Source organism: Artibeus jamaicensis, unplaced genomic scaffold (assembly GCF_021234435.1).
Source record: "Artibeus jamaicensis isolate MK-2021 breed Jamaican fruit bat unplaced genomic scaffold, CSHL_Jam_final contig_76, whole genome shotgun sequence".
In the NCBI taxonomy this organism is placed as follows: domain Eukaryota; kingdom Metazoa; phylum Chordata; class Mammalia; order Chiroptera; family Phyllostomidae; genus Artibeus; species Artibeus jamaicensis.
In genome coordinates this window covers 26,860,522-26,886,863 of record NW_026521954.1, presented here as the reverse complement: position 1 = coordinate 26,886,863, position 26,342 = coordinate 26,860,522, and the positions used below count along the sequence as shown (strand labels likewise).

General features: G+C 63.4%; 1 protein-coding gene across 1 annotated transcript; it reads left to right on the top strand.

Moving 5' to 3' along the window:
- The first annotated feature begins 193 nt into the window (after positions 1 to 193).
- CFAP99 (cilia and flagella associated protein 99) lies at positions 194 to 26,342 on the top strand. The gene is made up of 16 exons (XM_037126765.2): positions 194 to 291; positions 5,694 to 5,821; positions 12,566 to 12,710; positions 13,504 to 13,598; positions 14,496 to 14,605; positions 16,000 to 16,171; positions 17,660 to 17,740; positions 17,884 to 17,958; positions 18,744 to 18,812; positions 19,034 to 19,122; positions 19,707 to 19,911; positions 21,919 to 22,060; positions 22,144 to 22,295; positions 23,250 to 23,455; positions 24,892 to 25,048; positions 25,137 to 26,342. Exons 2-16 carry the CDS (start codon positions 5,711 to 5,713, stop codon positions 25,251 to 25,253), a joined length of 1,926 nt encoding a protein of 641 aa, XP_036982660.2. The 5' UTR covers positions 194 to 291; positions 5,694 to 5,710; the 3' UTR covers positions 25,254 to 26,342.

Sequence of the window (26,342 nt, the reverse complement as noted above, 5' to 3'; positions counted from 1 at the left end):
CTACAAGTCCCGTCCCACGACGCAGGGGCGAGGCAATTCACGTGGTGTCCTTCGTCACACCGCGCACGCTGTGCATTCTGGGGGTTGTAGTGTTCTCTAGGGCACGCGAGCGTGACGCCGTTGCTAGGCGACGACGCTCAAACGGTCCCCCGGCCCCCACGGCCCACTCTCCGAGTGCTCGCGGACTCCGAGCGGAGCAGGAGCGAGGTGGGGCACCCCCTCGAAGTTTCCGAGTCTCCTCGCGCCCGGTCCGTCTGGCAGCCCCTGTGGCGGCGGGTGGAGGCGAGAAAGGTGCGAAAGCGCCCCCGGCGCCGCCGGCGGGTACGGAGGCAAAGAGGTGGGGCCCGGGTGGTGGAGCGCGGCCGGGTCCCACACCCCAGCACCATCCCAGCCCTGCAGGCTGGTCCTCGGCGCCCTGGCTCCCGCCTTCTTGCTTTCGCTCACTACCTTCCTTTTTGGTCTTCCCAGCTCTTTCACTCAGTTAACGGAGCTTTTTTTTTGAATCGCCACAGTAAACAGTAGTTTAAAAAATGTATATTCCCCCACATTCACTACTACCCGCAACGGTGCCCTAATTTGGATCTATAAAAGCAGTCAGCAAAATCTGAGAACCTGTAATGTGCCAAGCTGACAAGTAGCTGGTCTCACATTACATTCCGATTGTCAGCTGAGGACACTGAGACCTGAAGGGGCTGTCCTGCTGTGGCTGGGGAAGGGGACGAGGGTCCCCAGGCAGGGCAGGTGTACCCTCCTGCTCAGCCCCGCACCCTCCCACCCCCACCCAGTGGCACTTCTTTGGCTGCTCCCCCAGGTGCAGATTCGGCCCGCAGGGGAGGAAAGTGAGGTCCTCCGGACAGAGGCTACAGAGGCTAAGTTGTGCGACTGTGTTGTCGCTGGCCCAGGGTGGGTACTCCAATGGTTCTGGACCCCCTGACCCCTCCATTCCCTTAAAGTCAGGTGCGTCCGGGCAGAGCCAGCTTCCAAGATGTCCCCGTGTGCTGGTGGTCATCCATGCCCACTTTTGAGGACCTGCTTGACCTTCCCCTCTGGCCTCCGGCCATTACCCAGCCCTGGCTCCCCCAAAGCGCACAGCCCTCCTGAGTTGCCTCTTATCTGCAGGGCCTTTCAGCCCCCTCCCTCCTGGGCCCGCCCCACCACTCCAGTCAGATTCTCACCCAGTGCCGCCTTCGAGGCTCTTTGCCCGAGTCATCCTTGACCCGATGTTGCTAAGTCCCATAACTAGACCTCATGCCATCTCTCCCCTGAACTTCCTGCTGCAGGTGAGCTGGCTGTGTGCTACCCTCCTGGACACATTGTCCCCACCTGGCCGGCACAGGTCACACTGTCCACCTCTCCCCTGGGGCTGCCTGGCCTCCAAACTTAGTCCTTGGAAGCCCCTCTCTCCAGCCCTACACAGGTGACTTCCTGTGGTCATATGGTTTCATAAACAAGCATTTCTTCCCAGTCTTGCCAAAACTCACATCTTCAGCCCAAACTTTGCCCTGGGACTCCAGCCCCCTTTCCCTGTTCTTTGCCAGCTGGGAGTCTGACAGAACCCCTCCCACTCAACATGTCCAGCTTGCACTCTCCCCAGTAAAACCTTCTGCTACCCCGCTGCCACCTGTCCAGTGGGAGAACTCAGGGTAGACACCTGGAGGACCGTTTTCTGTGGGTCTGCCTTTGGCTAATGGGAAGGCCAGGCTGTTGTTACTGCTCAGAGACTCCTTCCAAAGCACCCCAGTTTGAAATTGCTCAGGGTGAAGGTTGACCTCAGGGCCGTGGATGTATCAGTTAGGATTCGGTTTGGCTGCATGAGAGGAAAATTCCTAGCGTCATGTGGCCCAAGCAAAATTATTCATGTTTTCGTGAAGGACATCCACAGGGAGATGATCCTGGGAGGTCATCAGAGACCTGGGGGCTTGCTTGCTCTTCTTTAATGTGTTTCCTCACGGCTCTGAATAGCTGCCTATGTTCTTGCCATTACCTCCCGAGTCCAGGCAGTGGGACAGAAAAGAAGAGGAGGGGATGCCCCTGCTCCTTACACGGAGGCCTTCCCGAAGTCTCGCACCCTGTCACTGCTTGGCCACACAGCTGCCAGGGAGGCTGGAAGATGCCCAACTCAAAGTCAGTTTTGTTTACTCAGGAAGAAAGGGGGAGTAGATTGAAGAGCAACCAGCAAAACCTGCCACGTGAGCCTGTGCTTGAAGCGCGGGCCATCAGAGCATGACTTGGCAGAAACCCTTGGGGTTAAAAGCCAGAAAGGAATAGATATTTAATCAGCACGCATCTGGGATCTGTGAGCGAAGCCTCTCACGTGGTTCAGAGCACTGGACTAGTCTGTGTCTCGTAACGTTCAGATCTTCTCACTTCTGTCTGTAAAAGGTTTGCTGAGGAAAGGGAGGTGTTGGTCCAGCCCACCTTTGGAGTTTCCTTAAATAGGAGACAGTCAAGTCCTGAGTAGCAAAGTCGAAAATCAGTGCCAAAAAAATCGGTAAGCTTGAGAGTGAAACCCCAGTGCGCACGCACATGGATGGCTTTGCACCGCTGATCAGGCCGAGGTGCCGGAAGCTGGCGGCAGAGTTGAGCAAACGTTAGGGCCTGTTTCCTGCCCAGAGGCGTGAGTGTTTTGACTAAGTTCATAGGCGAGTCTTCATGGGAACACACAGCCCAGGTGTCTCTCTTCCTGATGTCAGCCCTCAGGGCACAGCCGTACCCTGCGATGGGAGCAGGGCCAGGCTGCGGCAGCACCCCTTCCCCTGCCCCACAGTCCCACACACTCCCCCCACCCTCCCCTGGGCCCCTCAATTCATCCAGGCCCCGTCTGGACTGGGGAGGGCTTGGTGGTGCTTCATGCTGCTCCTCGACCTGCCTCATCACCAGCGGGCCCCGGAATCGTCCTTCCCCCAGAATGCTCAGGCTCCAGGTCAGGAGGGGAGGGCAGGGAAGCCATCTGGCCAGGGCGGCTCCGACTGCACAGGCACAGGCCCCCCACTGTCCCTGCCCAGTGAGGAGCAGAGGGATGTGTCCTCTTCCTCGCTGTGAGCCCCAGACACGCGGGGTTGTTTCCTTCATCGTGTTGACGTGGGCGCCTCTTCACACAGCTGCCGCCCATCCCGAGAGGCTGCGGGGGTCGGGCAGACCAGGTGCGGGGCCCGAGGGGCTCCCACAGGCAGAAAAATTTCCCATGGGGGTCGGGAGCCTGACACCCCCCACCCCTGTCTCAGCATGGTTCCCCCTTCTCTTCCTCCTTTACTTGCTCAGTAAATATGGTGGCACCTGATTTTCCAGCTCAATGAGACAAGCCTGAGCTCTGTTGGGCTGTGGGATCTGAGAAACCCAAGGCCTAAAACAGCATGAATGTGACCCCCGGGTAGGTCTCTCTCAGGAGGTCAAAGGCAGTTTCAGATGAAAATGGAGAGCTTTGGGGGGGGGGGGCGGAACCCAGTGGTAAAGCCAGCCCTCTACCAGGTTCGGGTGACGTCAGCGGAGGCACAGCAAAGGGCAAAGCTCGGGGAGGAGGAAGGCGGGCTTCACAGGTGGCCGTGTTCGAGCTGGGTATTGAGGGCTGCCTAGGAGCTCACCTGGGAGGGGAAGGGGAGTGTCTGAGGTTCAGGGGGCTCACGGGAAGGGGCTTCTGAGGCAGGAAGCAGCCTGAATAGACGCAGTGGAGAGGCGGGGCAGGGAGGGTCCCGGGGACTGGGGTCCAGGCTGCGAAGGGTGAGCATGCTGAGGAGGCCCCTCTGGGTCCCCAGGCAGCTGAGAAGGTGGGGGATGTGTTGGTGACAGCTGGGGTGGCAGGAGACTGCCCTGAGCTGAGACCGTTTCCCCAGACCTGCCCCTCCCCCCACCCCCACCCCCACCCCCACTGGAGGCTGGGCCCCAGGCTCTGCCGTCTGGCAGGAGGCCTGCCTGAGAGGGAGGGAGGAGGGACAGGTGTGTTGGGGGGTGAGGCCGGGCCAGGTCTGGGAGGTCTGGTGTGGCCAGTGGGTGCAGCCAGCCTCAATGAGCCTCAGCTGGGACATCCCTGCGGCCCCGGGAAGGGAACCAGTTGAGAGGGTGGGCCCCACTCTGGGGCCCTGAGAAACGCGACAGTCTAGCTCTGGCCGCCCTGCCCTCTGCCCTGCCCCTCCAGGGTCTGTTGTGGAGAACAGACAGCCAGTGTCCCCGGGCTGTTCCGGAGAGGCGCTCACAAACCTGGAAACTGTGTCCTTTCTGGGCACCCTCCCACCTTCCAGGGACCTGCGTGCCCGCGTTCCCCAGCCCTTAGGGCCAGGCCCTGAACCTGGGGGGCACTGGACCCAAGCTCAGATCCCCAGCCCCAGGGCTGCCTTTGGCTCAGAGGCTCCTGCAGAGCCTGGGACAGTTTCCCACTTAGGAGTGACCTGGAGAGGGACAAGGGGCCCCATGCTCAAGGACAGTAGCGAGAGCTCAGTGTCCAAGCCAGTCTGGGACCACCGGGGTGAGGGGTGGGGCAGGGCAGAGACCTACCCAGATGGGCCAGCAAGGTCAGGACCAAGGCTGCAGGGGTCACACTGACCCACCCATGGTCCCTATTCCCTCTGCAGAACCTGGGCTCTGCAGGTTCAGCCACTCGTCCTCAGGTGCCCAGCCCACCCGGCATTCCAGCAGCCGCCAAAGTGCCCACCCCCCAGGAGGCTTCTGCACCCTCCCCCGTTGCTCGCCCACTGCCTGAGCACCCGCCCCCCCTCCCCTGCCCAGGCCGGAGGACAGGAGGGGCTGAGTGGACACCCCCTCCCTCGAGCCACGGACAAGGGGCTGCTCCTACTGCAGAAAATGTTTCGGGTCCAGCTCTCATACGGCTCGTGTGTCTCTCTACCCGAATCTGTCCCAAGTGCTGGTGGCTTTGGCCCTCATTCTCTTGAAAGTGATGGGGCAAGGAGGGGGAATTAGCCCATCTGGGGGCCGCCATCCAGGGGAAGAGAGGTGGCCCTGCTGTCCCAGGGCATGAGCCGTCTGGCTGAGCCAGCAGCTGGTGCCCAGGACGGCCAGCGGCGGTGCTGCCCAGAGGGGCTGCTCAGTCAGCTCGGAACCGGTGGGAAGGGGGCCCGTGGAGGCCTGGCCACACCCTTTGGGCAATTTGGAAGCCACCCGGGAGAGCCAGTCCTGGGGCCCAGCCCAAGCAGCTCCTCCAGGGTCCTCCAGAGAGGGGCACAGGCACCCTGCTCTTTTGGAGCTCCGGTGTCACCAGAGCTTCCAGGGCCCGCAGGAGCCTGGCCACGGCCAGCTACTCAGCCTCCCCGGAGCTTGCACCCTCATCTTTAAAGCGGGGTGACCAACCTAGCGACCTGAAATTCTTCTCACCCCAAACTCCTGTGGTTAGGTCACACATCCCCACTCGGTGTGTCTTGCGGAGTAACGTGATCGAGCCCTGGGCTGAGGGACGCCCCTAGGTGCCTCAGCTCTGGCCTGGCACCTCCCAGGGGGCGTCCCCATCCATGCACCCCTACCGTGTAGGTTTGGGGGACAGGTGGGGGCAGTGTGAGTCCCTGGACAGCAGAAGATGCAGGGAGAGCCCAGGAAGTGGCCCAGGTTGCCTCGGCTGGGGTCCCTGTTTCCGCTCGACACTCCCCGGCACATGAGGCCCCAGGGCCCTGGCGGCTTCCCGCCCTGTTGGTGAGGCTCCTGCAGCCACTGCTGCCGCCTGCTGAGCGGGCTGCACCGTTTGCTTTCAGGGCCCCTCCCTGGGAAGATGGCCTACTACGGAAAGTGCCTGGAGGCTGTGACCGAGCAGCTGGGCCGGTTCAGACCCGAGAAGGACAGCCCGGGGCAGTTCCTGGAGGCCGCGCGCACCTCCCTGCAGGTAGGCGTGGAGTGGTGCTTCAGGTCACCGAGGGGCTGGCCAGGGACACCTGTCAGGGAGCTGGTCACCTTCCAGGAGATGGCATCAGGCTCCTTCCTGACAGGAGGCCTGGGGACGCACCCTGGTCTCCAAAGCCCGGACATCCTAAATGTCACTCCAGCAGGTCCCTGGAGGGGCTGACAGTGCTCACCCGAGCGCCCTCCAGGGGCAGACCCCTCTTGGCCCTGGGCGGGGGGCCGGGCCCCAGAGTGTGCGTCACGCTGCGAGATACACCAGCGTGAACCTCGGGCTGCCGCGTCCGCACGCCTGACTGTCCCCAGCCGGGCTGTGCACCCCCTGCTTCAGTCCCCGTGGGGTGGCTGGGCACTGGCAGCCAGATTGCCCTCGGCCGCACCCCTCTGTCCTGTCTGTCCTATCTGTCCTGTGTTATCTGCTTACGGGCCAGGGCAGTGGCCTGGGTGTCGCTTTTTCCCACAGGGCTGTGGGCCCCAGGGAGGCGGCCCCCGCAGCCCCCTTACCTGCTCAGGTGTGGCCTCTGCTGCACCCCCTTGGGGTGGAGAGGCCCTGCAGTGCAGCCCCCAGAAAGCTTCTGGATGTGGGTGGGGCAGGACAGGTGGTCACTGCCCTTCAGAGAGGCGGAGGGCCCTGGGCCGTGCCCGTGAGGACGGGAGGGGCTGCAGGACCTGTGGGAGAAAGCTCGCGGACTGAGGCTGCAGGCCGGTGGCTGTGTCCCCCTCCCCCACGGCTCTGCACCCCACTCTCCAGGCCTTTCCCTGAACCCACAGCAGTTTGGGAAGATGATGGAGCTGCCAAGGGCCAGGCCCAACCACACCCGTCCGTCCCGAGGCTGCAAGGCCCAGTGCCCTTGTGCGGCTCAGGACGACCCATCCTGTTGCCCGCCCCCAGTGCCTGCCTGCAGCTGCCCCCAGGGGTTCCCCATCCACTACTGTGTGCTGGGGAAGGGAGGGAGGAGGGAGGGGAGGGAAACATCAGCATGTGCTTGCCTCTCTCACGCCCCCTGCTGGGGACCTGGCCTGCAACCCAGGCATGTGCCCTGACTGGGAATTGAACCAACAACCTTTCGGTTTGCAGGCTGGTGTTCAAGCCACTGAGCCATACCAGCCAGGGCCTTTGCTCCCTCTCTAAGAACAGCCCTCCTGCCCCCGCCCCCCGCCCCCCGTAGCTCCTACTGTCCCACGTGCGGCTCTGTCCTCGCTGCTCACCACCGGCTCAGGCGGAAGTGGTAAAGTTAGTGACTTTATTTCATAACTGGGACAGACAGTTGGGCTGTTACTGCAAAATGTTTGGGGGACCTCGTCCCCATGACCAGTGGGTTATGAATGGGGAACGCACCCTGGCCGTCACTGGGTGAGCCTGGCGTAACGTCTGTCTGCGTGACGGGGGGTACCCAACACCTTGACCCCAGGCGGCCGGCGTGCTGGGATGGCGGGGTGCTCACTCACGCAGGCCGAGTCACAGCTGCTCTGTCGGACACACTGGCCCTTGCTGACCCTTTCAGAAGGCCACGGGGGCCCCAGGCGACAGTGACCGATCTGAGCCGCACATGTTTATCTCCAGCTGTTAGGGTCAAGTCTTGGGACGGCCCCGGCCAGAAGTCAAAGGGCACACAGACAACAGGCAGCCAAGGAAGGGCAGGGTTGTGGGGCTCACTTGTACCCCCACAAAGATATGCTGGAGTCCTCACCCCCTCACCCCTACCTGCGAGCTTGACCTTATTTGGAAATGCCATCTTTGCAGACATGATTAGGAATCTCGAGATGAGATCATCCTTGACTTAGAGTGAACCCCAAATTTGGAGGCGACGGTCCTTTTAAGAGCAGGGAGGTGGGACGCAGACCACGTGGTGGCAGGGACACAAGGAGGCCGAGGGACTGCAGAGGCGGGGGCAGAGCACCGGCCGCACCGGCCCGGGGAGGGGGGCATGCGTGTGGGGCCGCCCCTCTGGCTGCCCAGGAAGGGCCCGAGCCCTGACGCCTCAGTTTCGGGTTTCGGGGCCTCCAGAACCGTGGGAGGACGTGGTTTGCTGTTTTTGGCCAGCAAGTTGGGGCAACCTGTTGCAGGAAAGCCATTCAGACAGGAGCCTGGGGGACGGAGGGCCAGGCTGGGGCACTCCGAGCTGCTGCCCAAGTGCTGGGCCCGGGCCAGGTGCAGAGGAGGGACCCGAGGGCCCCGGTCAGGCCCGGCACAGCGGGGCAGCCCACAGGGTGCAGGCAGTCGTGGGTTTGGGGCAGGTGTGGAGCTTCTCCTCCTCCAGATGGACGTCCAGGGACCATCCCACACACAGGCAGGGAACAGCCCCCTGGCCCCAGATGGCCTTCCCTCCACAGCTATCTAGCGGCCCTTCACTGAGAAGGTTGGAGGGACCAGAAAGGGACCCATCATCCCACCTTTCACATAGGATGCTGAGACCTGGGTGTCTCCACTCGGCTGCAGAACAATGGAAGTGGCCTGAAGGCTAGGAACCACTCTGAGCCCGGGCTGCTGGGCCGGGCCTGGGGCTGGAACGAGGGGCACAGGGGGCGCTAGCAACCAGGCACGCTGCTGGCACGCAGCTTGGGCCACCCCAAAACCGGGCTTCTGCAGGCTCTCTGGGGGGAACTGGCATCATCTCACTAGGGCACCACCACGAGGGACGTGGGAATGTCCTGTAAGGGGAACAGATCTGTCATTCCCTGGGGGCCACGCCCTTCCCTGCCGCCAGCTGCAGAGCCCCTCCAGGCTGGCCAGTGCGACAGCTCGGGCACCAGGGCCGACGGGCTGGGCTTAGGAACCCCCAGAGGATGGACCCAGGCCTGTGGGACAGAGGCGGGTGCATCGCACATAGCGGGCAGCCCGGGGCTTCCAGAAGTCAGGAGGTCCCCGGGGGATGGGAGGAACCCAGGTACAGGGACTACAGTCCTGACCTGTTGCCCCGGGGAGTCAGTGGTCCGGGCACTGTGTGGGCAGGGGCTGCAGAGGGCCCGCAGGCACACCGCCTGGGTGCTGGAGCCCGGGAGGGGGCCCCCGGGCAGGAGAATGAGACGTGGGCACTGGGCTGGCAGACAGGTGACCCGCAGTCATCAGTCTGCCGATGCAGGGGTGAGGCGGGGGTGGGGAAAGGCCGAGCCAGAAGGGAGGGCAGGGCGGGCAGAACAGAAGGGAGCAGCTCACGAGCGCATCGTAGACCCAGAGACCCTGGGGCAGCCACGGCCCGCTGGCCTCCGTGACAGGCTGGCCGGAGTCGGGACCCAGCTCTAGCACAGGGCCTTCCCAGCACAGCCTTGGCCTCCCCCTGCCCCCTCCCAGCCCAGCCTGCTCGGCGCCCTCTGACCTGCACCATCCCCAGGTCTCAGTGTCTTCTCTGTGCCCAGCAGGGCTGATCTTCCCCAGTGGTGGGGACCTGGCCGTGGGCCAGCGTGTTGTCCACCCCTTGGCCCAGTGCAGCCCTGCCTGACCTCCCTGCCTGGGGGCCAATGGCATCAGGACCCGCGTCTCGGGCTCTGGGTCTGACCTTGTTGAAAGTGCACCCGCCCCAGACTCCCTGCCCCCAGAGGCCTGGAGGTTACTGATGGGAAGTGCAGGGGCTGTGCTCTGAGCCTCGAGGGGAGGCGGGTGCAGAGTCACTCAGCTCTGCTGCCAGAGCTGACTCAGCAACCCCAGTGCCAGCCCTGCCGGCGCCGCCCTGTCTGCCACCCACTGAGTGGACCAGGTTCTCGGCAGGGGTGCGGGGGGGGGGTCACTGTGCCTGGTGCCCTCGGCGTGGGCTCAGCTCCAGGACTGGGGAGCCTGAGAGGGACACCGAGGCAGAAGCCTGGTGCTGAGGCCAGAGCTGACCCGGAGTGGGACCCCCATCCCCCCAGGGTGTCCATTCCCTGTCCGGCGGCACCCAGCTGACCTCGTCACAGGGCAGGGGCAGCACAGCCGCTGGTGTGCTGGGCACGGGGACTGGGCAGTGTCTGACTGGGGTGGGGTCAGAGGTGCCCCGGGCCAGGTGGTGTCGGGGCAAAGACAGGAGCGGGGAGCGAGCACGTGGGGAAGAGCGTGGAGGGCAGAAGGAACAGCCCGCAGGGGCCCTGAGGGCACATCCACGTGCTGGAGGCGGAGGCCTGGGCGCCTGGCGACTGGGTTGGAAGCAGACCATGGGGGGACCGAGAGCTGCTGGGCCCCCCTCGCCTCAGGACGGGGTGCAGACCAGACAGGGCGTGTGGGGAAGGCCTTCGAGGTTTGTCTGAAAAGCTGCAGGAGCTGGGCAGCCGGCGCAGCCTCAGACGTCGGCCCGTTGTCTGTCCGTCTGAGCGGGAGGTGGAGCAGGAGTGGACAGAGCCCCTGGAGGGCTGCCGTGCACTTGGAATTGGCAGGTTTTCAGCCTTGACGCTGGGAAGGGAGGTCACGGAGTGAGGTCTGAGGGCTGAGCCCTGAGACCACGGGCGCAGCGAGGCCGAGGGGGAGCCTGTGGGAGCAAGAGGATGGTCGCGGTCGCAGAACGGGGTCATCGCCTGTTGCCCGGGGTCCCAAGCCCGAGGCCAGGCAGCCTCCGGAGGGAGCCCCGGTTCGCCCTGGTGCTGCGAGCCACGGGGAGGTTGCAGGGTCTGCATGGTGGGCAGCCTGGCTTTCCCCTGCGCCCAGCACACAGATGCAGGGCCGCAGAGGCTCCGGAGGGGTCCTGCTCCCGTGGTGACTCGGGCCAAGCCCCTCGGGTGCCCGCCTGCTGTCTCCTCAGCACAAGAACAAGGGGAGAAACCACAGGAGGGAAAACCGGTCCGACGCCCCCAGAGCGAAGGGCGCACCGCGCGCTGCGAGAGACCTCACGGTGGGTGGTGGCCACAGGGCTTGACCAAGGGGCCCCGTCAGTCACCTCTGTCAGCAAAAACTCGTAAAAACCTATTAAGAAAAAGGCCGTCTCAATTAAAAAGGTTAGCCAAGAATACAAGTTGGGGACACACAGAAGGACAAATAAGTGTCCAGTAAACATAAAAATTTCACTGACAATAAAAAATCAAAGTAAAACAATGGGATACCAAAATTTATCTAATCGATTGGCAAAAGTAAAGGGTTTTTATTTTATTTTATTTTATATTTATATTTAGAGGGGAAGGGAAGGAGAGAGGGAGAGAAATATCAGTGTGTGGTTGCCTCTCGTCCATCCCTTGCTGGGAACTGGCCTGCAACCCAGGCACGTGCCCTGACTGGGAATCGAACCAGAATCCTTTAGTTCCCAGGCCTGCACTCAATCCACGGAGCTACACCAGCCAGGGCTAAAAATAAAGGTTTTTAACGTCCCTGCTGGTGAGTTCACTGGACGCCCCGGGGTCGGCACGGACAGCTGCGTCCTGCCCCGGTGACAGTGACGGGACCTGCAGACAGAGGCCCCGCCGGCCTGTGGATGTGGCCGCCGTCCCACCCCTGCTCGCGCCGCTGCCGGAGCTGTCCTCCCCCCCCACCCCCCAGTGTTTCCTGAATTTTGGACTGTTTGCTTGGTCTCTTGGAAGTATGACGACTGGGATGAAGGACGTGGAAATAGAAAGTTCTGGAAGCATGTTTTTACATTGTTTTCAGGGAAGTGCTGCCAGCACCCACCCACCAGCTGTTCCCGCCGTTGAGCAGGCAGCGGGTGTCCTATCTCCTCATCTCCAAAATGCGGTCATCTGTGTGAGCGGGTGACGCGTGGCCCACAGTGACAAACCCCACATGGGTCCACCGTGAGCAGGGAAGAGCCGGTCGCCCCAACTCCAGTTCCCCCGGAGACCCGGCCTCCCCCTGTGACCGGCCGCCTCCTTCTGGCTTGTGTAACTGACCAGCCTTCACAGCCACATTCCTTGTCATTCTGGGGTTTTTTTTGGGGGGGTAGTATTTTTTAAATCACTCATCTGACAACTTTTGTAGTAGCTCGCTCTTTTTTTATTGTGGTAAAATACACACATAAAATTTACCCTTTTAACCACTGTGTCCAGCTCAGTGGCATCAGGCACATTCATCCGTCGCCTCCGGGGCTCTACCTCCCCACAATGACTCTCGGTCCCCATCAAACAGTGACTCTCCATCCTCCGCCCCGCCCCTGGCAATGTCCATCTTTGTTTCTTTTAAAGATTTTTAAAATTTATTTTTAGAGAGGGGGCCCTGGCTGGTGTAGCTCAGTGGGTTGAGCATGGGCCTGTGAAGCAAAGGGTCACCGGTTCGATTCCCGGTCAGGGCACATGCCTGGGCTGCAGGCCAGGTCCCCAGTGGGGGACACATGAGAGGCAACCACACACTGATGTTTCTCTTCCACTCTTTCTCCTTCCCTTCCCCTCTCTCTAAAAATAAATAAATAAAATATTTTAAAAAATTTATTTTTAGAGAGGGGAAGGAAGGAGAAAGAAAGGGAGAGAAACATCCATGTGTGGTTGCCTCTCACACACCCCCTGCTGGGGACCTGGCTGGTAACCCAGGCATGTGCCCTGACTGGGAATTGAACCGGCAGACTTCTGCTTCGCAGGCCCTCAGTCAGTCCACTGAGCCACACCAGCCAGGGGTCTGTCTGCTTTTCTGTCCTGGGAGACAAGGACTGCACGTGAGTGGAGTCACACAGTGCCGGCCCTGCTGCGCCGTTCTTGTTCCTGCCTGGTCGTTTTCTGTGTGTTTCTGTCCTCGCCCCCACCTTGCGTCACTCAGGAGAGCCTGCGGGGCCGGGCCCTGGGCTGTGCCCACCGGCCTGTGTTCCACATGCAGAGGCTGCAGCCCCCACCCAGCCTGTCTCTTTTCCAGGCTCTGAGCCCCCAGAAGCAGGCGTTCATTTTGGAGGTGCTCTCCGGCTGCATCGAGTACCGGAAGCTGCTGACCGTCGTGGTGGATGCCTTCTACGTGCGGGACGGCCGGCTGTGCCTGCGGGCTGACTACAACCTCTTCCAGGGTACATGCCGCCTGCCACTGGGACCCTGCCTGCTGCCTGCTCCTGGCTGCTCACACCCCTCCCCCCAGCGGCTGTCACGCAGCCTCCCCGTCTCGGTCCTGCTGCCACCCTGGCTGCCTGCCTTGTGTGGACTGTGGACGGGGTCCACCTCAGGGACCTGGACACGGGCTCCAGCTGGGCACACTGCAGGCCAGGCTCCAGGGCCCAGACCTGAGGGGTGAGACAGGAGCTCTGGGCCCAGGCCTTCCTGTAGGTGGCCTGCTTTCATGGGGTGTGGGGACCACTGTGTCTGGGTGCCACTGTCCGGGGGGGGGCTGGGGACAGCAGGTGCTCGGAGACTGAGCTGGGTGGCCTGCTGCCTGGTCCAGTGCTGGGGTCCTGGCCCCAGTGCCCCCTCGCCACTCAGCATGGGTCCCTGGGCCAGCAGTGCCCGGTGGGCCGTAGGCCTGATGGACAGTGGACAGGCGTTCACCTCCCAGACCCCCTGCCTCACTCAGCAAGTCGGAGTCCCCACTGGCTTGAAGCAGACAGTGCAGTCTCTCAGAACGAGCGAATAAAGCCCAAAGTGATCTCACTTCTACCGGGAGCCTTTGGAACTTCTGAGAGCTTTCTCAGTGAGATAACAGCCGAGAACTGCTCCGAAGCACAGGGTGTCCCACTGGCTTGGACAGGTCATCAGTCCTGCCATGTTGCCGTCATGGCCTGTGGGTGCCTGCGGCTGACTCCCTGAGGCCGGGTCCCCGCATCTTGTCCGAGGGTGTGCCCTCCGCACCGTGCCCGTCTGTCTCCTCAGTGATCTGCTACCTGGCCACGTTCCAGCTGGAGGAGCTCGGCTTCCAGCTCTTCTGCAACATCGTCAGGTCCCAGCCTGCGGACAAGATGCGCAAGGTGAGCCAGCGCCGGTTCTCCCTGGACCTGAGGGTAAAGGTCTGTCCCACCAGGCGCTGACCTCACGAGAGAGGGAGACCCTGCTGGTCTTGTTCTGTGTTGGGACAAGGGCTGGCGCCTGTGCCCGTCTCAGCTGCGAGAGAGCCCCCTCAAGGGGCCACAGAGGCCTCTGTGTGGGTGTGTGCCTCTAGCCCCCGGGGATGGCGGGGCTCCCCTGGCAACCAAAAGGGACCCCAGGTCTCCTGAGGGCCAGGCGCTGGGAAAATCTCTTTAGAAGCCCCGGCTGCCCAGCACCATCCCCAGGCCCCGAGGTCTGCCCAGGGGAAACAGCCTCAGTCCCAGCACGGGGACCTGCCACCCAGGGGAGGGGCAGTGGGCAGCCCACTTCCCCTGGACCCCCCTGCCCCGCACTGCCCTGGGCTGGTGGAGGCCAGGCTGCAGAAAAGGGAGCCGGTCCATTCTGGGAATTCCCGAGCCCATGGGGTGGGATAGGGCAGCTATCTGCCTGTTCCCACCATGGACTCTCTGGAAGGGAGGTGGAGGCCTCCAGGTTCCAGGGACTGGCTAGATCGGGGGTCCCCGCCGTGAGGACAAGCCCACTTGGCTGCCCCGAGTGCCCAGATACCATGAGCAGAAGCCTTTCTGGTGAGGGGCAGCACCCCCAGAATGGGCACCCCAGCCCAGCACGAGGGGCAGTGAACAGGGGCCAGGCCCCTTTCCTGTCCCTGGGGAGGGGGGGTCTGTCCTGAGGGGTCTCCTGCCTGGTGTGGGCACTGGCCCCGGCTTCTGGCACATCAGCCACACCTGCCCCAGGGCACCGACTCCCTGTAAGAGGCACTGAGGGCTCACCAGGCACAGGGGTCTCGGCTGAGCCCCCCACCTCCATCCCTCCCTCAGTTCCTTGGGTTCTTCTTCAACCCCTTAAACCTGTGCTCGTGGATCAAGGACGAGTGGAGCCTCATCTATGAGACAGCCCACGTGAAGGACTGGACGGATCCCCTGCTGAGGTGGGCTGGGCGCTGTGCCCCTTCCTGAGGCCTCTTCGGGTCCCCTCCCTGCTTCACAGGGCCCCACGGGGGGTGAGGGTGTCTGGAGAGCCATGGCCCATGTGTGAGAGCATGCAGCCCAGGGGCCCAGGCTGACCCCCACCGCAGGCGGCCGGCTGGTGGCCCACAGGCCTGATGGCCAGGGTGGTTCCAGGGCCATCTGAGTCTGTGGGGTGAGAGTGGCCCCTCAGCCCCAGAGCTGACCACTGGAGCGGGACTGTGACTGTGGCCCCTGCCCTGCGGGCCCTCAGGGACCCTGTGGGGCTCGGCCCTGCCCAGCCTCTTCCTGTAAACCCGGGGGCAGGGAGCCCCTGGTGGATCCTGGCCTGCGTCCCTGTCTTGAGTCCCCCAGGGCACCGCTCCTGGGTCTGTCATCCCAAAGTGGCCTCTCGGCCTCTCCTGACAGGTGCGGGCAAGCCCTGCCATCGCCGGTGCCGCAGCAGGACCAGTGCTGTGGCCTGGCCTCCCCGGAGAGGCAGCTGGAGCCGAGGGCGGCTGCCCCAGCTGCTTGCCTCTGATAGGACTGGGGGACCCCTGTCTTTCTGGGGACACACGGACTGTTCTGGCGTGAGCAAGAGAGTGGGAGGCTCAGGGAAGGTGGCCACCCTGAGGGAGAGGCGGCCTGGCCCAGGCCGGCGCTGCGCCTTTGCCCGCGTCCTGTGGAATGAGAAGCCCAGCCAGGCGGGACTCGCCGCCTCCCCTTGGGGTGCTCACCCACGGCCTGGACCTGCCGGCCGCTGGGCAGCTGCTCAGCGGGCCCTGGATGCCCCTCCCGCCCCACCACAGCCATGTGCAGCCCGCCCTTGCTTGCCCTGGGACCGGTGCCACCACAGACTTGTCCCCCCTCACTTCCTGCTGGCCCTCACGTATGCCCTTCCCCCCTCTGGCGGCCCTGGTTCCCACTCGAGGGCAGGAGCTATTTCGGTGTTTGTGGTCGCCCCCCAGGGGAGCCCCACAGGAGGGGACATGGAGGGTGTGGAGGCACGAAGGGGCCCCGGTCCTGGAGCCGGCTGGGCCCTTCCCCAGCCCCTGCTCCAGGGTTCCCTCCCCTGCCCCACACCCGCCCGCCGCCAGCCCTTTGGGGTCTCCCTTCCTCTCCACCTGCCTCCTTCCCCTGGGCCGTCTGCCTGGGCCCAGGTTAGTTCCACGTCCCAGCCGCAGCTGGTCTGCAGAGCCCTTGGATTCTGCCAGAGGGGGTCTGCCCTGTCCCTGTGCCCCCCGCTCCCCACTCACCTAGGACAGGGAAGCCACCGGGCCTCCGCGTCGTCTTACACCGGGAAGCGCGGGGCTGTGAGGCGCTGGGGTGAGGCCGGTGCGGGAAGCCCTCAGCGGTCGCTCCCACCTTTGCCTTCCAGATGGCGGCCGGAGGTCCAGGAGCTGCTCAGCCAGCTGGAGGGCCAGTCGGCCAGTCAGCCCCGTCCTTCAAAGGCCAAGGTCACAGAACCCAAGAGCTTCAACCTCACTGTCCCTAGACCCCGTGCCATTCCAGTGCCCGAGCCTGTCCCTGTCATGGCCAAGGCAACACCAGTAAGTGCCGGCCTCTGCAGTGGCACAGGCCGTCCAGGCCAGGAGAGTGGGCCCTGTGGGCCAGTGGTGGGCGGCCCAAACCAGGGCGGGAGCATTCGCCAACCCCGCCCCGCAGAGAGGGGAGCTCAGTTAGCCTGGAGCCTGCGCCGTGGGTCGCCACACTCCACACACGCCACACGCCCTCCGGTCAGGAGGCGTGGGGTGAGGCTGCTGGACTCCGTGCTTGGAGCCCACTCTGAGCCCTGCCGCTGTGGGCCACCGCCTCCCATGGCCCAGGCTGAGCGCCCACAGGGGTCAGGAAAGTGTTCCTGGCCCTTTAGTGGACGTTGTCAGTTTGGTGGGGCTGGGGGTCCTACCACAGGCAGGTGGCAATGTCTATCTGTGTGACCCCAGTCACATGGCCTGTCCCCACTGTACAGCTTCTGCCCAGAACCTCCCCCTCCCGTCCCCTCCCCCTTCCCCCTGCCTTGCTGGCTCCTGTCATTCAAGATGCTTTGTGTTGCAAGTAACAAAAAAAAGCTTCTCAGTCTTGCTCAGATATTTGTGGCTGCAGTAGGATAGGTTTCAGGCATAGTTTGATCAGGGTTCCAGCTCCACATCTCTTGACCATCTCTGCCCTGGTCCCCTCTGTGGGTCTACTTTTTCTTTGGGCTAACCTCTCCCAGTGTAGCAAAACGCCCAGGCCTCATAACCACATTGCACAGTGTCCAGGCACCAGAGGACATCTAAGGCCCAGAGTTCTGTGAAAGCACGATTAGACCAGCTTCAGTCGCGTGTCTCCCCTCGGTGAGCTGCCTGCCACACCGAGGGTGCGGTGCTCTGACCCAACACGGACTCTGTGCTGGGCACTGAGGGCGAACTCAGCTTCCCAGAACCAGCCTTGCTCCCCAGCAGAACTAAGGGCTGTCGGGAGGGTCGTGGGTGGTGCTGGTGGTCCCCGGGCCCCGCCTACCCTGGCCCCCCCTGGGACTCAGTGCAGCCTCACTAGAGAGACATTCCGCAAGGCCCTCCCCTGGACAGGACCCTCGCTCCACGTCCTCCTCGTGACCCCCAGCTCCGTCTCTTCCGGGCACTGCTCAGGTTTTGTGGCTGTTTGGTAGCTTGTGGGTCTGTTAGCAGACATTGTCCATCTAACCTGTCCCGATGCCTAGCTTAGCCTTGGCCCCGGGCAGGCCCTCATCAAATACCTGTGGGGCGGATGGGTGGATGAATGGACGGCCTCAGCTGCTGCTCCAGCCGCTCCATGCCCCCCCCGCCCAGTCAGGCAGTAGTCCTCTGCCTGTCCCTCCAGTGGCCGGTGGCTTGGGCTCGGCCACCCTGCTTCCTGCTGCTGGCCTGATGTCCCTCCCTTCCCCGGGTGATGGCCAATACCCCACAAGGCCCGGCCGTAGCTAAGGCTTCTCTTCCAGCCTCTGCTGGCTTGGGGGCTGTGGCTGCCCCTCACCCCTAGGCCACTGGTGATGTGGCTCTTCCTTCCACCACCCACAGGCCCCCCAGAGCACCTACCAGCCACCCATGGAGCCGAAGGTGCTGGAGATGACCAAGAGATACAACCGCCGGAGGGCGGAGGTGAGCAACATACAGCACCTGGCCCCCTAGGGAAGGTGGGAAAGGAGAGGAGGAGGAGGGAGCCAGTGTGCGCCTCTGCCCCCCAACTCCAGGACAGAGGACAGGGCAGAGCCTGGGAGGCTGAGCCTCTTGTTGCCTTGCAGGAGCTGCTGCTGCGGGCGAACCTGGAGGAGATGCGGTGTGCAGTGCCCAGGGCCCGAGGGGAGGCCCCCAAGCAGGTGACAGCCTGCCCTCTGCACCGGCAGGTCCTCATGGGGCATCTGCTTGGGCCTGGGGGAGTGGCAACACACGAGCCCCTGGGTGGCCCGTCTGGAGCCGGGAGGCCAGGCCCCCAGGGCTGGGGCCAGGCCGAGGGCAGCCCCACTGGGGGCTGTGCAGACGCAGCCCCAGAAACATCTTGGGAAGCCTCTGGCCAGCCTCTCTGGGGGTGTCCAGATCTCCACGCTCAGCATTGATGGCGTCTGTAAGAAAAAAGCCCAAGGTGTGTTTGGAGAGGTGATGGCGCAGGATGAGGAAGGCCAGTTGCCCTGGGTGCCTCGTGGGTGCCAGCCCAGCCCCTGCCTGCCTCCCTCCGGGGCCCCTGCAGTTGGGGCCAGTGGGGCACAGCCACCCAGCCTAGCTGCATGCCCTGGCCGCTGATGGCTGAGTTCCCATGGAGGGCACCTCTACCAGTGGCTCTCCACACTGGGGCTTGTGGTGCCCACCCGGGGGAGCAGACAGATTCAGGGAGCAGCCCGCCACAGGTCACAGGGTCAGCCCTGGGGACAGCCGGGTAGCAGGACTCTGAGCCAGAGGCTGAGCCCTCCTGACCAGGACCCGCTCTTCCCAGCCTGGTAGGCCCTGCACTCTCCCTGGCCCTCCCGGCGCAGCCCCGTGCCCCCCGAGGTTTGCGGTGCACCGCAGCACAGAGGCGCTGCCCTGGGGGAGTCTGTGTGCAGGGTGGGCCCCCCGGGGGGCATTCCGGGCACCTGGCGGGCTCGGTGCCAGGCCCTGACTCCTGCAGGGCTCCAGGAAGCTGCAGCTCCGGTTCTTGCCCCGGATTCATAAGACTCCGAAACTGACCTTCTACAGGGTGAGGGGTGCTGCTAAGTGGTCCAGGTGGGCGCAGGGTGTCCCGGGGCACCCACTTCCCAGCCCGTTCTGCCCCTAGGGGCTGGGTGGCCAGAGCGCCACCCTTACCGAAGAGGGAAGTACCTGGGCAGGCGTGGATGTGGAGGGGCCGAGGGCAGGGTCGTCCCTGTGCCGGGGCGCCCCCCACCCCTGCCACAGCCAGCCTCTCCTCCTTCTCCGCAGCCTAACAAGGTCCCCGTCAAGCTGAACACGGCCACCATCCTGCGGGAAGGGGCCTTATACCAGCGGCAGGTGGAGAAGGAGCTGCAGAGGTTGGGGGAACGGGCCGGGGCCTGGCCGGCAGGGCATGGGGCGGGCCTGGTGGCTGTGGTCCTGCAGGCTGTGGGGCCTCCAGCCAGCCGGTGTTGGGGTCACAGCTGCACCCTTGAAAGACCACCTTGGCTCCGAGAAGGAGTCAGACTGGGCAGGAGCAGGCTCAGCAGTCGCTGGCCCACCCCACATCTCCCTCGGGGGCCAGCGCCTCCGCAGGCCACATCCTGGGTCCACCTTGACCTGCCCCATGCTCTCCCCCTGAGCTGGGTGCTGGGTGGGAGCTGGGGCGGCTAACCAGATGGATGAGAGACAGACAGATGGACGGGGGGTGGAGCATGGACAAATGGGTGGGCAGGGGATGGCGATGGACAAGCGGGTGTGTAGACAAGTGGAATGAGGGAGGGTGGGAAGCCGCGGATGAAGGGAGGATACGGCACCAGGTGGGTGGGAGACGCGGCTGCTCTGGGTACAGGGAGGCCCACACCTGTGAGTTCAGTGTCCACAGGGGACCCCGAGGCCTCCTGGGGGCCAGCACAGGCCCCATCCCAGGAGGAACTTCAGCCACCTCTCTCCTTTTTTCCAGAGTGGACAAGCTTGTGGATGGGGCTGGGGACTTCTCAGAGTTCCTCGAGTGGCAGAAGAAGATGCAGGCAAAGGACCGGGAGGAGCAGCGGGCTGCGGACGTGTGCCGGAGGCTGCGGGGGAAGCTCAGCCATGAGGAGGCCGCGCTGGCCCGGCAGCAGCTCCTGCGGGAGAACCGAGACAGGGCCACCCAGAAGAAAGAGGAGGTGACCGGTCCGGAGGGAGCTGGGAACCTGTCTGAGCCTCAGGGCCTTGGGGCTCTGGGGGCAGTGGGCCTGGTCACTTCGCGCCTGGTCACTTCGCGGTCCTGGGCTTGCAGCTGGCCCTGGGCCGTTTCTCCCTGAGACCCACAGGGCGGCTGTGGTCTCTGTCCCACCTCTGCAGCTTCGGGGACTCTGGGGGCGTTGGGGCTCAGCCGGCCTGAGGTCCCCGCTGCCCCGCCCCACCAGCAGGGCCAGCTGGTCCACCCACCCGCACACGCAGGAAGACCTGAGGTTGTGGCAGAAACTTCGAGAAGGCTGACGTGTGTGCGTGTCCTCTCCCACGGGAGGGTCTGTGGACGTCGCCTTCCACTGTAGAAGTCCAGACGTGTCAGTCCTGGCCCCTCCCAGGACACACGGCCTCCGTGCCCGTGTGCCCCGCACGGCCCGTCTGTGGCTCTGCCTGCCCTTAGACACGCACCACCAAGGGCCCGGGGCCAGGGACACGTTTCGCACTCACCCCCACGGCGTCCTCGCTGCCCCTCCCTATCTGGGAAGGCTGCCAGCAACAAACTCAAACTCATCACTGTTGTTGACCTTGATCATCTGGCTGGGGTTGCGGTTGCTGGGTTTGTCCACTGTAATCACCTCCCTTTTACATGTTGTGCCCTTCGGAGGGGTCACCAGGCAGAGCCCAAACCCAGGGTGGTGGGCTGAGTCTTCGCCGCGAGCTAGTGTGTTCCGTCACTTGCTGCGTCAGCGTGGGCTGCCTGCACTTGGCATTACACTTGGGCCGTGATCCAATTCGCCATCGTTGATATGGTGCCAGCTTTGGCCACTGGGGGGCGCCTTTCAGGTCCACCCTCCGAGTCCCTTTGAGGTGCCCTCGGCCTGTGTTTTCTGAGCACTTCCTCACTTCACGGCGCTGTAAAACGAGTCAGCCTTGTGTCTCTGCTGCGCCCCAAATGCCACTTCCCAGAGCCCCAGCTGCCTTTCCTCAGAACCTGGAATGAAACTGCACAGCGTTGAAGGAAGTGGCTGAGAGCCGTTTTTGATGTGCCAGCAAACCGTCCACAAAGCCTGACTCTGTGCTCTGGACCTGGTGCCCCGCTGCCTGCTGGCTGCTGCTCCGCTCACCTGCAATCACGGCCCGGTTCCCAGCTGCAGAAAGTCCCCGGGGCTGGGAGCCCGATGGGCCACCGCAGGCGGGGGGGCCAGTGACCGGGGCGCAAATCCCGCCCCGTCCGTCGCAGGGTCTTGACCAGAAATCTCGTTCTTGGTGGCTGACAGCCTCGTGCCGTGGGCAGTGGAATGGACCGAGAGCCCCGGTGTGTCCCACACACAGCCACGGAAAGGAGCCAGCCGCACTGCAGGCGGCAGAGAGGGTGGTGCAGCTGAGAAACGCCTCGCTCTGAGCAGGAGAGGCGGACAGGACCGCCACATAGGCCATCAGTGACGCGTGGTCAGAGCAGCGACACTGCACCTTTGTCCAGTGCTGTCCACTTCCGAGGCACCTCGAGAAAGAAGAGTGTGGGCGACCTTCAGGACGTGCCCGAGGGCCAGTGACAGGGGGCCTGGCACATCCTGTACTCGGTCCTGGGCAGTGTCTGAACAGCCAGCTTGCCGTGGCTCAAATGCAGCAATGACCTGTCTCTGAGCCAGAGCCCAGGGGTGGGTGGCTTTGGGGCGAACCCAGTGGCTCGATGTGGTTTCCCCAGAACTCTCTCGGCTGCGCCCTCGACTTCACCTCCAGGTCTGGGCGGGTGGCCGTGAGGGTCTGGGCTGGTGCCCCAGGGGCACAGTGGGGGCGTCCCCAGCAGGCCCGGCCTCCGGAGGCTCATGAGTTTCCATCTGATTCCAGGCTGATTTGGGGTCTGAGGCTGGATCTGCCCTCCAGACCTCATGCTGCTTCAGGGGCTGGGGTGGGGCAGGGCAGGGTTGGGGAGGGGACACAGGTCTGCTCAGGGGACCCCTCCTGGCACCCCTGATGGCGGCAGGTCACTGTCCCAGCAGATGGCTGAGCTCATGCGGCAGCGTGCTGAGAGGCGCCTCCAGGAGGAGAAGTCCCTGAAGGAGCTGGTGGAGCAGGTGGCCGAGGGGCAGAAGAATGTCAAGGTGGCGCAGATGAAGCTCCTGAGGGGCCGGCAGCAGACAGGTATGGCAGGGGCCAGGTGCCCCTGAGGCAAGGCTCCCCCGGCTCCCGCTTTCAGAGCCCTCAGCAGCCCTCTTGGCCCCAAGTTCAGGAGGTGGCAGAGGAGAGGCGAGCCCGGCTGCAGCGCAGCGCAGCAGAGGCAAAGGAGCAGCAGAGGCGGCGCCGTGAGCTCATTTCTCAGCTCCGGGCCCTGGAGTCACAGCCCACTCGCCAGGGCAAGCTCGTGGACCTGACCCAGGTGAGTGCACAGCCCCCAGGGAGCCCTCCCCCTGTCCCGGTGTCTTACTGGGTGTGCCTGGTGTTGCCACAGGAGGGCACACCCAGGGTGCCCACCTCAACTCTGCGTGGCCACTCACGCCCAGCTGTAGGTCCTGCACCGCTGTGCTGGGGGGCTGGAGCTGGCCTAAGAGGTCACGGTTCTGTGGGGGAGAACTTGGTAACCCCTGGCAGCAGGGGCCAAGGCTCCTGGGGCTGGACAGGGTGGGCAGGGGGGCTTTTTTAAAAAGAGTTTATTTATTTTTAGACATGGGGGAAGGGAGGGAGAAAGAGAGGAAGATAAACATCAGTGTGTGGTTGCCTCTCACATGCCTCCTACTGGAGACCTGGCCTGAAACCCAGGCATGTGCCCTAGACTGGGAATCGAACCAGCGGCCTTTTGGTTCACAGGCTTGTGCTCAATCCACCGAGCTATGCCAGCCAGGGTTGGACAGGGTGGGCTTTGCACTGCTGTGTGTCCAGAGAGGTCCAGAACTACCCAGGTGGGAAGGGTGGTGTAGGGAGAGCTCAGTGCATGGCAGCCAGTGGCTGGATGGGCAGGAGCTGAGTCTGGGCATCCGAGCCTGGAAGCCCATGTGGGAAGCGCCGTGACAGGCCGGCCGGCTCAGTGAGGTGGGGTCAGGCCTGGTCCTGGGGGTGCAGGCACCCTGAGTGCACTCTGCCCAGGCCCAGCCCTGGCTCCATTTGGGTCTTGGGCTGCAGGGGGCTTGGGCCAGAGAAACTAGATGGCAGGAATGTCACAGAGACACCACCGGGCAGAGGGCAGGTGGGGTCCTGGGGGCCTGGCCAGGCCCATGGAAGGTGGGAGGGGCACCAGTGCTGGACCCCAGGCCAGCCAGGGTCCAGGAGATGGCCGCTGGGCTGGACCCTCGCCAAGGCTCGGGCTCCCGGCCTGGGGCCTCCCCACTCCCTCTAGATCCCTGGGCATGGCCTGGAAGGAGAGATGTCCATCGTGGAGCTGCGTGAACGGCTGGCCCTGCTCAAGGAGGCCCAGCAGCGGGAAGAGGAGGAGAAGCGGGACCAGATCATCCAGGGCAAGCGTGCCAAGAGTCAGGAGCTGCAGAACGTGCTGGAGCAGATCTCGCTGTGCCGCACCGCCATGGGGCGGTCTGCGGCCTTGAGGTCGGTGCCCTTCGCAGCCTTGGGTTCTCCTCACAACACGTGCCCCTGGGCCCAGGGAGGGCCCCCGCCCCTGCTATTTTTATCAGTGGTCCTCAGGCATTTGGAGAAGGTGAAAAATCACACAGTAATGGCTGGATGCCCATGACCTAGATCCGGTCATTTTGCATCTGGGTCACGAGTGCGCCTTTGCTGCGTGCTCCCCCCCCCCCCCAGCAGTTCATCCCTCTGTGCAGAGCCGTCTGCAGGTGGTTTCCAGCGTCTGACACTCTGTTCTAAGCATTTGGTGCGCATCTCCTGAGAGGAGACACACTGTCCCATATCAGGGCACGCAACACGGGCAGAAGAAAGTTTAGCAGAAATTCTCGACAGCTCGAACATCCTGTTCCCACACTTCACTGGGGTTCCTAAGGCTGTTTGCTGCAACATTTTTTTTTGAAACCAGCTACTAGTAGAGACTCACGCAGCGTCGTGTGGTCTGGCGTCTCCATGCCCCTCACAGGCAGTTCCTTTGTTTAGGGGACACAGTGGCGACTTTTCCAGCTTCAAGTGGCAGTTGGGTCAGGCAGAGGCTGGCGTCAAACTCCAAGGCTGGGAGGGCTTTTGGGCCCCCAGGCCTGATCCTTCTGGGGGGGGTGGGAAGGCAGGGAGGCGCGGCTGCCCCGAAGGAGGCGGGGCCCAGCTCGGGTTCTAGCACCCAGGGCTCCAGAGAAAGTGTCGGAGTGTAACTGGACAGAGGTGGGGTTGACAGAGTAGGGACAGTCACAAAACCCAACACCATTGGCCCTGAGTGTCTGCCGCTCTGGTTATCCTTCAGAGGCAGCCCATGACAGCTCTGGGGTCCCCACCGTGGCATGCACCTGGGACACCTCACCACTTCCCAGGTGCCTGACAGACCCTAACTGCAGTCTGGTTGGTGTTGGGAGCCTCCGAGGCTGCAGACCCTCCACCAATGCCCCGGAGCCCCTGCGAGGAGCTAGAGCCCTTGGCATTCAGGCTCGAGGGGTGGTTTGGTGGGCGCTCGGTCTGGAGTCAGCCGGGCAGCTGGTGGCCGGGGAACCGCACCTGCCGTCCCCTGGGCTGTGATGCACACTTGAGCAGAAGGCAGCTGGGAATAGCCAGTATCCTGGCCTCATTTTGGAAGGAAAACGGCTTAGTTTGGGAGAGGTTTGTCAAGATAGCAGTGTCAACAGAGGTTACTTCTAGGCCAGGGGTGGGGTGGGGGTGCAAAGTAGAAGGGGACTTTCACGCATTACCCAAATGCACGTCGTTAATGCAGATGGAAAGCTTTTTTAAAATGTTAAGTACAAAGAACGAAAAGGGAGTGGTGCCGGGGAACCCCACCGGAGAGGTCCTGGGGGGGGGGGGCTCCCCCGCTCTAGGCCACCCATCGCCTGCGCTTGGGACCCCCTCCCGAGCCCACCCTGTTGCCCGCCCAGGTGGGAGGAGAAAAAAGCCACGGCCGCAGAGGCGCCCTCACAGGACGAGCGCGTGCAGGAGCTGCAGCGCCGGATCGAGGAGAGGGCGGCTGAGCGGCGCAGGCAGGCGGCCGAGCTGTGCGTGCAGGCAACGCGGGCCCCGCGCCCCAAGCCCCAGGTGAGCCAAGACCAGGCAGGGCAGGGCAGGGCGGGGAGCAGAATAGACGCCCCTGCCCACACCAACCCTCCCCACCCACCCGCCTCAGGCGCAGCTGAAGGCACAGCACTGGCTGGAGCTGGAGCAGAGCCGTGAGCGCAGGCTGCGGGCGATGGCGGGGAGAGGCTCGGCCTGTGGGCCCGCACGCCCCCTGCAGGCCGCCTGAGTTGGGGGGGGAACTTCCCTGGACCCCGAGACCCCGCCCGGAGTAAAGTGAGCGGCCTGCCTTGTGCACTTCCTTGGCCACCCCCCTTCTGTCCCTCTGCCCGCGCCCCAGTCCCCACCTGCTTGGAGCAGCGTATTCAGATAAAATGCGGGACACCAGATCGAGACAAACTGATGTGGAGAGAGTATCTGCTTTTTATTTGGAATTCCAGCCGACCTGGCCCCTGTATGTTATGTGTTAAAGATGGCCACTGGCCCTTCCCCAGGCCCAGCAGGCCCTCTTCTGAGGTCCCAGAGCCCCTCCTGCGAGTGGAAACCTGGAACCCCCACTCTCCACCTGGAGTCCAGTGGTTTTACCTGGGGGCCCCTAAGACTGGGTGTGTGTGTGTTTGGTCGGAGAAGTGGCCAGGATTCTTGAGCCGCTAGAAACTGGCCCTTCTCATGCGGCATCTCACGGAAACCTCGCAGCGGTGATGGGGGCGGGGGGCAGGGCAGTGAGGACGGCAAAGGAGCTGTCCCCCCCCCCCATCTGCCTGTAGTCAGAGGTGAAGGGACATGGCCCCAGAGCCAGAGCCTAAAGCCAAGCCTGGGAACCTCAGAGCATTGCCCAGCCTCCTCTAGTGTCACCAAGAGAACAAGGTTGGACCACTAGGCACAAGCCTGCCCAGGGACAGACAGGGATGGGTTTGCTGTCTTGGGTCTTGGGTCTTGCAGCACCAGGCTGCAGAGGGTGTGGCCTTGGGGACAGGCTGGCTGTACTGCCACTCCCAGGAAGAAGGGACAGTAAAGCAAACTGTCAGGGCTAGAAACTGCCAGGTTGGGTAGATGTCCAGGAGAAAGGTCCCCTCCCCCATCCTGCCTGGGTCCTCAAAGAAGATGGCATCTTGGAGGCTGGGCCCCAGGGCACGTTCTGGTCAGGAAGGTAGGTATGTCAAAGTGACAAGAACAGAAAGAACGGAGTTCTCCCATGATATTCTGAACAGCATTAGAACCCCAGGATTTTCCTACAATGCAGGCTGGTAAAAAGAGGAATTTCCCACCCCCTGTCAAATCAGAGCTGGGAGCAGATTAAATTTCATTCAGAAAAATA

Excerpts from the sequence above, each read along its gene's own strand:
- CFAP99 (XM_037126765.2), top strand. The coding sequence starts at position 5,711 with ATGGCCTACTACGGAAAGTGCCTGGAGGCTGTGACCGAGCAGCTGGGC. Across the intron at positions 16,172-17,659 it reads TCATGGCCAAGGCAACACCA|GCCCCCCAGAGCACCTACCA; the intron begins GTAAGTGCCGGC and ends CACCACCCACAG. Across the intron at positions 17,741-17,883 it reads ACAACCGCCGGAGGGCGGAG|GAGCTGCTGCTGCGGGCGAA; the intron begins GTGAGCAACATA and ends GTTGCCTTGCAG.